The sequence below is a fragment of the Amphiprion ocellaris genome, chromosome 21 (assembly GCF_022539595.1).
Source record: "Amphiprion ocellaris isolate individual 3 ecotype Okinawa chromosome 21, ASM2253959v1, whole genome shotgun sequence".
Taxonomy (NCBI): domain Eukaryota; kingdom Metazoa; phylum Chordata; class Actinopteri; family Pomacentridae; genus Amphiprion; species Amphiprion ocellaris.
In genome coordinates this window covers 15472936-15487105 of record NC_072786.1, presented here as the reverse complement: position 1 = coordinate 15487105, position 14170 = coordinate 15472936, and the positions used below count along the sequence as shown (strand labels likewise).

Below are 14170 nucleotides of genomic sequence, written 5' to 3'. Positions count from 1 at the left end.
TCAAAGATGTGATGGCAGTTGTTTTTCTGACCGATTAGTTCTCCCAGGTGTTGAAACACACATACATGCGTCTTGCTATTCTGCTCACACATCTCTTGCGTGCATAGCCGTCCTAAAAGAGGAATCCCACCTTAGCTGCTCCTTCTAAGGTTTCTTTCTTTCTTTTTTTCCCCCATTGGAGGGTTTTCTGGGAGATTTTCCCTCTTCAACTGAAAGTCTAAGGACAGATAATGTTGTATGTTGTACACATTGTAAAGCTCCTTGAGGCAAATTTGTCATATTGTGTGATACAAATAAAATTGACTTTACTCGACTAAAGCACTTTGGATAAAAGCATAATATAAATCTAGTCCATTTAGGTTTGGTAAAGTAACCACTTGCGGGTCATGTGACATGTCTTGTATGATGGATTTTTACTTTTTCACTTCTGGCTCAGTCTGTTTTCCTGAGAGCTCACCACTGTCAATTTGCAGTTGTTTAATGGCACAAAATTGTGTCTCAAAGTTTCTGAAAGTTGAACTGTGCACAGAAGTGCTGTACAAGTTTACTACATGAAACTCCAGACGCATACTGGCATGAAACATTCACCAATGCGGTCAGTATTTAAATGTGGTAGATGAGTATTTTATTTCAATTCATATCATGTTATGCTTGGGTTTCATGGTCAAGTTGTAGCTAAAGGTTTTGAACATTTTTTGAATTATGACTTGTAACTGTACATACATAGATGCCTTGGGCATGAATATGGTTTCAGACCCACTGAAACTTGGATAATATACAACTAAACTAGCGTACAACTAATTTTAAGACATCTATTTAAAAATATACATATTCATACAAAGTGCTCTTTTTAGAATGCGTTCTTATTTTATTTTATGTAAGGTATATTTGTATGTCTTTTTCAAAATTTTACTTTATTTTTCCCAAATTCCAATGTACCCGTACTGTAATGTAAATATGCAAATGGAAATAAAGCTCTATTCTATTCTATTCTATTCTATTCTATTCTATTCTATTCTATTCTATTCTATTCTATTCTAAATGGCTATGTAGTTTTCACTGTACAAAGCCTGATCAAAAAGTTCAAAGACTTCCTTGGACGACTTCCTGGAAGTCATGTCATGTCAATCTCTTAAACTGTGTCAAAACAGTGATTCTTCAACTCAAAGTTCTTTTTGGAAAAGATGTTAAACATCAATATGGCAAAAAAATTTGGGGCCAATTTTCATTCGACATTGTCAAGATGACATGCAAAAACCAAAAATTACATTGCATTGTGCCACAGTTCAGGTCATTTGCACAGAATCTTCTTCCTCATATCCATCTGGACATTACAATAGAAATCCTGCCCCGACAAGAGACTAATTCCTGGTGCACAAGAACATGAAACTTGAAGAAAACATAGGGCATGTGTCTGGTGCACTCCTGACCTCATGCCCCTTTTCTGGTCTCTGAAACTCTGAAACTATGAAAGCTGACAACAGCAGACCCACCAGTGGTTATCCTTGACATGAATGTTGGAATATCCTGAGTTGCTGATTAACATAGAAGATGCATTTTTCTTCTCTGCTCCAGTTTGTGGTCCATGGAAAAATTGCCAATAGGCACCTACTAGCAGCCACTAAAATGTGTGTACCACCGGTGATACTGCTGGTAGTGCGATGTCTTGTGGTCTCCTGTCATGTGTCAGTTGATGTTAACTCTACCCTGTTGCTTCCCCTCCTTAGCTGCTGCAGCTGGGACGTACCAGCTCACCTACAACTCTGCTCAAACACTGTAAAAGTACTCCACACTACACAATGCTAAGGTATAATACAGTCATATTTCAGCCATACATGTACGACAGAATCTGAAGAAAAATCACGATACAGAAAGCCCCACCCTGAATGTTGACAGGATTGGTTGGTAAATATGAATCCATGGATGTCTCAATCCATCTTCTTGAGACTGTCATGAGTAGGCTACAATTTCAGGGTGGAAAAACTTGATTAATGAAAAGGAAAATCTGAAATACGTAACCAATTTTCGTGCATCTGTGCACAACTGATTTCCCAACACTCCCACCACCAGTTGGCAGACTTAGACTGCACTGACATTGCTTAAGTTTGAAAGACAAACAACATACATTGTGTGCAATTAATATTCATTCTGCTACTGGAGTGAATTGTTGTTATACCGCGAGTGACAGATGTGAATTCATTAAATTCAAGACCACGGGGAGACATTGTATGCCACAGTGCCACTTTTAATAATTAATCCAGCTCAATTTACACCTGAATTTATTTATATTATAATTTATTTATGCCGTTTATTCTAAGCTGTGGGGTGGATTTGGTCTCTTGGTTGGTGGAGCAGCAGATTCCTTCCCATCAAATTCATTTTAATAATAGAAGGCTCTCATTACGACCCAATCAGACATGAAGACAGTCTGAGAGGAATGGGATGCCCGAAATTGACCAGAGATTCATACATTATTGACACGGGAACCGATCTTATTAGATCAGCAGGTTTCGACTCTGTAAATATGCAGCCGTCTGGCGGTCTGATTTCTTTGCAAGCATGCACACACATTTAAGCACGTTTGATTTGTACATGGGAAATATTACTTGAATTGATCAGTCCCAAACTAATTTTCATAGCGGAATGACTACAGACAAATGAGGCTGTTGAGGGTGAAAATTGGATTATCCTATACAGTCGCCTCTATTTGCACAATTTAACTTTGAATGTGCAAGGCTGGCTAACAGCACAGATTAGGGGCTTCAATCAAAGGAAGAGCGCTGCCTCACACCGCTTAGATATTGGCCAACAATTACTACACATACTGGTGGAAAAGTGCAGATATTGCTACTTCAAATTGCCCCATGGAAGATTAAAAAAAAAAAATACGTCCAAACACATTTCTTCGAGCTTGTTTGTTCTTGTTTGCACTTTTTGGCTGATTTGACCAGCACAGCTAGTTGTTTGCAGTCTTGGTGTGTGTGTGTGTGTGTGTGTGTGTGTCTGTGTGTGTGAGGGACATGATTGTGAGTCAATTATGCCAATCACCCAATTGGCCTCCTGCCAGTCCCAATCAGACTCTAGCCCAAGTGATCACAGGTGTCTTTGATCCTCTTGACTCGACCTTTTTTTGATAGCACACAAACGCTACCCGAGCCGTGTTCGACTGTGATCACAAGATGTGCATGGCTACTGTGATCAGACGAACGCCGCGTCTGCTTGTTTTGTGTTTGCAGGACTGAATAACAAGCTTTTATTTGTCAGATCTCCCATCATTCGTAGTTGGTGGAAAAATTTAAAAGAAATTGAGGGCTTGTGACTGTGAATGGAAGGAAGTACATAGGCAAGACCTAGAGAGACCAGCAGCATATTTGACTGCATAATTGTGAGTTAAAGCAAGAAAGAAATGCTTTAGAGACCAGCAAGAATTACAAGATGCAATTCAGTTGACAGACCATTCGAAATAGGATGAACGAGTACAGGTAAAGACGGAGAGTGCTATGGTGGAAATCATTCATAAGCTTAAAGAATAAGACAGCTGGGATTAAGTTTCCTAAAAAGAAAAAAAAGCACTGAATGACAGTGGCTTTTGGATATGTTCATTAATTTAAGGAGAAATCCAAATTAAACTTGAAGGGATCTTGTGGTAGAAAAGTTTGCTGGTAGAACTGGCTTAGAGGTGAGAACTGGGGCTGTTTTTCTTACAAAGGCTAAGGTGAACTTGTATTTATTGATGGAGTTGTAAACTTGTGAGCACATAGATGGATATTAGATACAAAAGACAGAAAGCAATCAGCCAAAAATTATTCAAGTGACAGAATGATTTGCTTTGTATCATTATCCTGATCTTTCATCAGGATAATGATACAAAGCACACAAGCCGCCTGTGGCAGGATTATTTTGTCAAATCTCAGACTGATACCAAACAAAAATTCACAGAGCACCTGTGGGATGCCCTGGAGAAAACAAATCTTGTGTTGGTGATGTTCATGATGAGACATGAAAGAAATCTGAACACAGCTATAACAGAAATGTGCCCAGATTAACTAAAGGACTAAATTTTTTGTCTTTGTTTGGAACTGTCTATCTACTGCTGTATCATTTAAAGCCTCCTTCTGGTCACTGAAAACCGCTAAAAACTCATCTCTAAGAATTAAAGTGAGATATTTAGTTTTTCCATGAAAATAATCATGTTTTAACTCTACACCATTGCCTCCTTTAGAATGTAAAGATCTGTACCGTCTTTATGGCCACCCATCAGTTCACCACTCGCTGCAGCTCAAGCACACCAGCTTACCTACAACTCTGCTCAAACACTATAAAAGTAAAAAACAGTTCTGCAGAAGAAGAAAAACATAGAAAACCTCATCCTACAATTTGACACATTTTTAAGAACAAAAACCTTCATTATGTATGTAACCTGAGAAGTCTGAATCCATGTTGTCATCAGTTTGCTGCGGTTTCAATGTGGAATTTTTTTTGGCTAATACCAACCAAGAGACCAAATCCACCCCACAACTGAGAATAAATGGCAGGTGTAAATTGAGCTGGAATCAATGCACATTAAATCTAATGTTTAAACAGCCTGTCATTCATAACTGGACTTCTTCGCTAATAAGGGAGACTAACTAGAAAATAGAAATAGGAGTGAGTGAATTATCTTCTCTGTTTATGTGGGATCGACTGAGATTTATCGGTTTGTCTCCTGCAGCTACATCTGCTGATCTTCTCTGTTTTCTTAATCTTTCACTGTTCTATTGCTTTTATTGCCCACTAATGTCCATAACATAAAGCATTACTAAATATTGTTTTGCAGACTGTTTCAGTTTAATCTGTTGCCGCCTTCTAACTTAGCTGCTAGCCGTTAGCATAGCATGAGCCCCGCGAGAGTAGCTAAGTTCCTGTTTTGTGGCAACAGCTTGTGTTTCTTGTTCAGTTTTCAGTTCTCTATTTCAGAGACATTTCTGAGACCACAGAGTGATGACAGACAGACAGAGGAGGCTGCATCAGACCTGAAGTAGCACAATTAATTTATCAATAATCGACCAATAATGTACAGATACCAATAATTGGAAAAAAATGAAATATCAGGCATAATAATCAGCCAGTGGAAATACTCAAGCATGTCATTGATTTGACTTATTTTTCTTCCTGTGTCTTTCATTATGTAAACAGTACTATATGTTAACAAGGAAAACTGCATTTTTTACCTGAGGCAGTCTTGATAACATATAAAACGTTTTTTGTTGAATGATTGACTTGAAGTGTGCTGCCTGTGAACCTTTCAATTATAAATGCCGTTTTGATGTTTCTCCTACTTTTTAAGCTTAATTGTCCCAAAAAATGTTGGTCCAGTGTATATATATGTGGGCGGACATGTACATTGTCAACCAGAGAATAATGTGTTTTTGGACCGACTGCTGTGTTTGCCGCTGTCCCTTTTTTCAATACAGACACACAAATTTACACTTGTGGGCACAAAACCGATTGAAACCACTTGTAAATGAGGGATTATGACCGTTCTTTCGCCTGCCCGTCTGGCTTTCCTCATCTTTGGCCTCTCTCTCATGGGCTTGCAGATGCATACAGAAACACATTGGTCTCAGAGGACATAGAAGTGTGTTAAAGAAGGCATCACATGTTCATTCTCTTCCTGCCTAAATCTGGGCATGGCTGGAATTCATCACAGGATCAAACCGTTTCTCATCAAACCCAGGAAAGTGTAGCTAATGCAATTTCACTAAGTCACTGCCTGACTTGATTAGATGTGGGCTGGAGAGTGCACGGTAAGACACCACAGGGGCTTGCATGGGTGTCACTGTGTGAGTGTATTTGAGCATATGGTGTCTATGTAGTTTTGGTTGAGCCATTTGTTTTAAGCTCTGTGTGACACTACACACCTCACAATTGTGTGTGTGTGTGTGTTTGTGTTTTTAAAACCATTGTGCCACATGTGTATGCATAGCAGTGTTTGTAACCGTCTGTTTGTAGCCCTGTAATTCATGGATATTATTATGAATAGTTGTGTGTCATGTCTGCTTAGGTGTGTGTGTTGCAGACGGAGCAGCGGCCCTCCAGGGGGATTTCAGGCAGATTTGGTCACATTAGAATGTGTCACTTCTTCGTTTCCAGTTTTCACTTGCCGTCCCACTGAGCACCATGCCTCTTCCACACACACCCCTCTCACTAATCTTGGATCAGACCACACACCAAGGGACACGAGTGCACATAGACACTCACCCAAACAAACACTCAAGCACACACACGGTCTCACAAACTTTTGCACACTATGTCGAGAGAAGGCTGGCAGTAGTTTGGTGGCATCCTGACCTGAAACCGGAGCCACCCTGTCACGTCTAGAAAAGTCTGAAGAATGCCATGCATATTAATGCCCTCCTATTTAATATTCATCAGCGCTATGCCCTGTTGGCAGCTGGTCCCAGACCCCATGGATCAATGAGGTCTCTTCCTCGCTCCTTTGTCTGACACGGATGCAGATGTTTAGAGCATGAAATTAAATTGGTCACCGTCATCGGGAATACATACATGGTAGTCTATTTGGCGTGTGTGTTTACGTGCGCGTTTGTGTGTTGCTGACGGTTAGACATGGCTCTTGGAGCAAACAAGCAACGCTAACTTCCCCAGAGTCTGTGACATGTTGAATGTCATTCATGGGAACTTCAGTGTTTGCAAGTTTGATGACGAAGAAACAAAAGTTTAGCCAGCTCTTTCCACGTTGGTGATCAGTGGGAGAGAGAGGAGAAAGATAGAGAATATGATGGAGCAAGGCGGATGAGCGAGACAGTGCGTTGGCGGCAGCTTTGTTTAGGAGCCTGTAATTGAGTCTTAATTGAATTGGCACCAAAGGAAGGATGAATGGATAGAGAGATGGAGAAAGGCAGAGTTTGAGTGAATTGGACCTCATCTCTGTCTCCACTTAGCAACATGAATGTGGGCTTACCGCGCAGGCAAATTTCATGGCAACAGATCAGAATCAGAAACCCTTGATTTGAAACTTTTTGGATGGATTGAAAGCTTCCCTTGTCATTTTAATGAAAATACGGCGAGTGTTGTCTCCCGTACTTTCAAATGAAACTTGTTCCATTAGAAATGTATTGTGGAGCCCCAGCACAGGGAACAATGGGTTGATATGCATTTGAATGCAAGGCTAGGCAGGCTGCACAGGTAATGCGGAACAGGCTTTCGCACTACGGCGAGGTGTCTTTGTATTATATTACACAAGCTTCACGAGGACGTATTCGACATGGAAATGAAACAAGAAAACAGCAGAGCGAGGCTTTGTGCAAAACCATTTCAGGACGCTCACGTGCACGTGCACTCCTGCCCACTCTTACCCCTATCAAAGTAGCTTGGATTCCCTTCTTGTTTGATTTCACTTCATTGTTTTAACTTTGTTTTCTCTGTGCGCTTGACACCACATCACGCTTAATTTCCACTGACCAGAATGTAACAGGAACATGCAGTCCGGACATTTTAGAGGTGCAAAGGTTTATCCCACACACATCGTGAACTGTTAATGTGTCAGACTCTCTTGGTTTGAATCTACAAAGTTATTTATTGCATTATCTCTTCTCCTAGGCCTTTTGATGTATTGTTAATGAGCAGCATGAGATGAAATTCTAAAGGATAACATTTCCTTCAGTGCATAAAGACAAGAATGAAGCCATGTTGCCACTGTCCTTGTCTTGTTGTTATTCATTAATCTCTCACCTTTTGCTTGCACACATCACTTACACCTCCATCTCTACACGTGCCTGCATTCATGCGTAAGTCCCTTTCAAAACATTTGTACACGCGCGCACACACAATCCGTTTGCTCTGCAGTTTGCCGTATTGACAACAAGTTGCAATTTCTTCTCTATCAATTATATCGATTACTTCAGGATGAGCAGAGGTAATGAGCTTTGCTGCTCTTTCTCTCCCCTGTGATCTCCCCTTTTCCCCTGTCTGCAGTAGTCTGTCCTCCCCCCCCCCACCTCCCCCATCTCCAGGATGTTACATGGCAATGATTTTCTGATTAACCCTGTTTGCTGTGGGATTCACCCACGCAGTGAGGCAGGGCCGCGGAGGGGTGTGAGCATGTGGGATGCATTTGGATTTGTGATGGAGAGCCTTGTTGATTGAGGGATCCATTACGACTTATGGTGTTCTGAATATTTTAACTTTAACATTTTTCAGAATAATTTAAGATTCTTTAAAAATTTTCTTTAATGAAGTGAAAGCCAAAGTTACATGCCTCTTCCAGGGAGGTTAGAGTTGAGGGTTAGTTACAGAACAAGACCAAACACACCAGATTTTTAAATTTATTTAGGTGCACCAGTGCGACTGCAGCTGCACTGGCTGAGGCTGAATATAAAATGGAAGCAGCAGCTGCCGAGAACAAACAGAAAAAGGCTAAAAGTGGCTGGCTGCCTTTCAGACGCCACCAGTCCAGGCCTTCCTGTGTCCCAAGTGCAGAAAGGTCTGTGCTGCACAAATTGGGCTCCGCAGCCACCTTTGAGTCTACAGAAGATAGAAAATCCTCCCCTGATACTCACAAGTGAAGCCAAGCCATTAGCCAGTCACATCATTGCTCTGAAACAGCTGTGCCAGTCACAGTGATGCATGACGACAACAGATCAACAAGTAGAATGACTCTTCTGCTGGAAATTATGTATTGTTTTGAACGGTGCACAGCGGCATGACCCGAACACAAAACATCAAAAGCCAGAGACACAGATGGGGTGATTTTATTTCAGCCTGACTTGTACAGTAATATACAACATAGAAAAATATAGATACAAACGAAGTTACAGATGATTTGATCAATCCGATTTATTTCACTTTCAATTCTACTGTATCTCATATCATAAATGGTCACATCATACTGTGAATTTTAACTCAACAGCATTTACACTGTAATGCATTTCAAGAATAGAACATGAAGTGCTGCTTTTACGGAACAAAAAGTTGGAAAGGAGGCAAATTAATGCTCATTTTGAAGCACGTTTTTTTTCACAAATGATTTTAAAGTTCTAAAGGGAGTTAAAGGGCATTTTGGCAGGTGGAAATTTCTTTTGCTAATAAGTTCTAAACATGAATTCACATGACTGATCAGCTATTTTCACTACTGTTTTTATCTCTGGATGGCATGAAACATGTCAAATGCCAGCTGACATAAAAGAATGATTACAACTTACCTGACAGAAAATTACTCCTGAAGACCTCTATTCAATTTTCGCTCATAGAAGGTCCTTTGTCTTTGTATTCTAAGCAGCCAGCTTTATTTCCATCTTCTTCTACTCTGTTTTTACAGCCATGTGCAACCAAGGCTGTCACCACTTGCTGATGACACTATGCAGCCTAGTTTATTCATTCCAAAGCAGTTCATGGAAGCAAATCTGATGATTATTTTCTTTTTATTTAGTTTTTATTCTCCTTACATTTGCTTGATTATGAAAAGGAAGCATGGCTAATGACACACAGGCTTAATATGCTGCTGTCATCCCACATAAACTACAGAATACAGAGTCATACCTGACCTGTCATATATGGAGCATTGAATGGGGGTTTGTAATAGCATGGTGTCATTTTAGATTTAACAGAGGTGAACACTGCAAATGTCCGCTGTGCTCTGTTGTGGCACTTTGTAAATCACAGGCTGCAGATTTATTTAAATGCACTCTATTTTCTGCACAATGTTTTAAGACAGATTTGGCTCCAAAAAACTACCAATTCACTTTTTCGGTGGTTGATTTAAGAGTAGCTCTGACCTGTTTGTTCTTCTCCTGTCAACTGCGCAACATGTGCTTGACACCAAAAATACCATACAAGGGGTAAAGCCAATGTCAAGGTCAAGAGTTTACCAAATATGTTGGAGCCCTCCTTGTGCTGGTTGCTGTGCTGCTACCAAAACAACGCCCTTGATGCCCTGTTAAAGGACGTTTCCAAACCTGTTGGTCACTTTGAAAGCAGTTATTTAGAATCTTCTAGATGTCTTGTGTGTAATCGCCACATATCCATTTTACATACTGTGCAGCTAAAGTACCCGACAACAATGGCGTTATGTCTATTATGATATGTTTGATTAAATCAAGTCCTGTATGTTGTGTTCCAGGTGGTGCTGATGACAACCTGATTGAAGGGGGAGAAATGAAGTTTGTGTGTAAGCCGGGAGCGAGAAACATCACAGTCATATTCCAGCCTCTTCTCAGGTAAAACTGAGTTATACACTCAACTTCCAGTCAGAAATAGTCACTGTGGCTCCAAGATGTGGTTTTTGTTTATCCAGAATGAGATCAGCGGTGAGTATATAGTCTTTCACCTGCAGAGACTTTCTAATCTGAATTCTTGGAATGACTACGTTCTCTACGGAGCAATTGCTGACGTACTTGTGTGATGACTGTAAACTGAAGGGAGTCACAGGACCAAAAATAGATTCTGCTTTCTTTAAATAGTCTTTTCACAGTCTCTGCCTCTATTTAGATTCACCATTATTAAGCATCAAACAACATGTTCAACTAACAAAGAAGTTTTCACATCAATACTAAAATCTTACACTCTAAAAAGTAATCAAGGGTTTTGCTTAAATAATAGTTGCAAGATACATATTGTAATTTGCTAATGTAGGTAAACTTCTCAAGCTGCAAATATTTTGATGCGTTTGTTTGACATAATGATGTTTTTAATCACATTAGCCTAATATGTTTAATTTACACTGAAATATCTGCTTTGGTTGATTTTAAACTAAATTCAAGTCGAGGTAACTCAATGGAGTTCGCTTGATAAGTAATAATTTTTTCTGCACGATTTCAGAATTTCAAATCCCCTCCTTTACCTTTACAGGCCTAGACAATTTCTAAAGGTGATTGTCTAGGAAGAGCTAATTCCACAAACTCAATATAGTTTGTTGGTTGACCATATTTTCACTAGAAGCTGTCATAACTCAAAAATATTGCTGCAAACTGCTGTGTTAATGTTGTTTGTTGAGCCAAAACATATTTTTTTTATAGTGTATGGGGAAAAAGCATCACTGTGCTGCTTTCGGGAGACATATCATGAGGACATACTGATGCATGATGCTTCTGGTTTCCAGCAATATAGGATTTATTGGATCAGAATAAAACAAAGTTAATGAACAGCAAACCTGCTGTCTTTACTGGAATATTTTTGATAGGATTCCATTAACTTTACAAGGTGCATGTGCTAAAAGGGCCTTTTGTGTCATAGTGGTCTGTCAGAGAGGGACCGCCAGGCCACTCACGACATGAAGCCTGGGACATGACTCAATACCAGTAAAATGTAACACTAATTATATTACACAGCCTCTTAGTGACTATCTATTGTTTTCAGCCTTTTTAATGTTTAGTGGGATATTGTAAATCAAACATGATGTAATATCCTTCACTTCAGAATGTTTGTTGATACCATCCAGGAATTAGGATTGACAGTCACCCTTATTTCCCGTTAAATTTTTACTATTCTGGAGGGTTGTCTTTGTGGTAATGTTCTGTATGTCTGGTAGTTTTCTATATAGTGCAGTGGTCCCTGTAGAGTAGAGTAAATCTAATAGTAAAACAGTTTAATTGAATTGGCCTTCATGCAGTGATACATTACCTCCTAGAATCCATTAAATGGAGATGTTTCCTACTTCTACACTATAGTAAATGGCAGATATCCCTAGAATTTCACATCACAGTGCATATGTTTCTCACTTAAATGTGTAATAAGCTGGCAGGTGAACAGAAGTCGTAACCTACACACAAGCCATCAATCAGTGAAAATAAAAAGGGTCGACTGATATGGTTGTTTCAGAGCAGACAGTAATATTTAATAATCGGGGATTTGCAGTAAAAATCTAAATTCTTGCCTAAAAATGTAGAATAACACCAACTCCAATGCAAAACCTTATTAAAATACTCTTAAGTTTTGCGTATGTTTAATTTAAACAGAACTTTCCAACATATATTGACTTATTTTTACTTCACAATCAGATATTGCTGTGGGCAGGTATCTACAGACAGAGAGAGGAAGCTGCATCAGAGCCAAAGTATCATACTTTATAAATGATTCATTTTATTAAGAAACTGTTAAAAAATAGCAACATGCCAGTATCTACCAATACACACCGATAATCAAAAAAATACTGGATTCAATAATCAGTTAATCTGTAGTGCTAAGAAGCAAATCTGTAAAACGACACCAAACATCTGCACAGATGGTGCAAAATAGACATTTTGTTTGCATTTTATTCAGACAAACTGAAACTTAAGATGTGTTTAACCACTAAACATTAGACTGACTACTAAACAATATTGAATTAGTTGATTAAATTAGTTAAGCTAGATTGCACTTCATCCATCAGAACCATTTTAGCTCTTCATTATGTACTAATCTAAACTGTATTGTCAGTTGTCATACTACTTTTTGCTTGACTGACGGATGTTCCTTGAAAGCAAATTCTTTGTTTTAGAGGGTGTATGCATGGTAGCAGGGGTGGACTGGGTGAAGGATGATTACATATGAACACACATGCAGAATGCTCTAATGTGCACCTTGGATGATTAGCGCCCAGTGAGGCTCTTTATGGATTTTTCTTGATCGTCCACCCAGGGATGAAGCCATCTGATGGCCGGGGTGACCACAGCTAATTAAGAATAAAATCTGGCCCGACGCAACCAATAGTGAAACCTGTTAGTGGGCTATGTACACACTTATAGAACTGAAGATATATTCTAATTATCTTGTTATATGTATTGCAATATCATAAATTCAAAGCAGAATTTTCAGTAGCTCTTCCAGATTTTTTCATACAGTTGAGGGTTACTTCAAAAAATTTATTATATATGAGTGCTGATAGTGAGCATGGTAGTCGTGCCTGCATTTATAAGTGATTGGAGTGCCAGAAAAAGAAAAAAAAAGATTATTTGACTTATAGTGATTTGCCATCCAGTAAAACATCAACAAGGTATCAGTTTCTGTGCCATCCCAGTGGTAGTAATAGTTTCAGTCTGACCACCCCTATAAAAATTGTCTGGCTGCGTCACTTTTTCCACCCATCCACTGATGCGGCCCAATGGTCTTCTCCGGGTGTGCCAAATGAGAGTACACCGCTACATGTTTATGCGTATGTATGCTTCAGTGTCTTTCTTTGCATGTGGTTGCCTTTGTGTTTATGTCCCTTTACAGACACTTTGGCCTTGAATCTTCCCTCAGTTTTTCTCTCTGTTCCTGTCATCCACACTTTTCTTTCTCTCTCTGACACATGCCGACATTCAGTCCCTGTTCACCGTTGGTCTGGCCAAGCTTTTGTCTGAACAAATGACCAAAAATAAAACGGTGACTAGCTCTCTGCCTACCTCTCCCATGTTGTCTGTAATGGTTCATATCAATCAAAGCAAACTGCCTTGAACGCAGGGCTCTCTCTCCTCTCTTCTTCCCTCTCTTTCGACCAGGCCTCTCTAGACTCCTAGTGCCAATGGAGCGCTGTTGCTTGCAGATGGTTTTCTAATGGCAAAGCTCTGGCACTGCGGTGATGGATCACTACACCTCCTGCAGCCAGCCATGCAACTCATGGCAGCTTTAATGACAAAAGCAGTTGGGGGTTGTAGCACAGGAAATCAGTGGCAGTGCGTGGGAGATGAGACAACAGGGTCTTAATGTTTGATTGCAAATGGTTTTTGCGTGTTGGGTTATATTTCGTTTTCTCACTCTAAATCACGTTAAGTACTGTACGTTACATTGTTGTGTGCATTTGTTTTACAAGTCTTTGTTTATATCTAGTTTTCAGAGAACCACAAATGTGCACATTTCAGCCTCTGAAAGTTATCATGTGGTTAGCTTGTAATTAGGAAAGCCACCCCACTCATGTACATTTGCATAAGGATTAGTAAACCCAGAGGTAATCAACCCTGCTTATTACAAGCTTCATTGTACCAGTTATCCAAGTCTGCTGGAGTAATGCTAAATGAGGCCAAGCAACCCAAAGAGATCCAGACTAAGGTGATCTTTCTTGTTTAATTGTAATGGAACAGTGATGTAGCTTTTTGCTCATGCACTGCTATTTGAGGTGTCCTGAATGTTCTGCCAGTTCCTATGCAGTTTATTAACTTGGAGAAGGCATGTGTTATCCACAACACCACAAGGACTTTTTATGGTGAATACTGCGACA

General features: G+C 39.7%; 1 protein-coding gene across 1 annotated transcript in view; it reads left to right on the top strand.

The window, feature by feature from the left end:
• Positions 1 to 14170, top strand: part of exoc4 (exocyst complex component 4) — a 146647-nt gene that overhangs the window by 44261 nt on the left and 88216 nt on the right. Inside the window, exon 11 of the mRNA XM_023274626.3 lies at positions 10118 to 10214. Within this exon, the coding sequence (XP_023130394.1) occupies positions 10118 to 10214 (97 nt within the window). The remainder of the gene's footprint in view (positions 1 to 10117; positions 10215 to 14170) is intronic.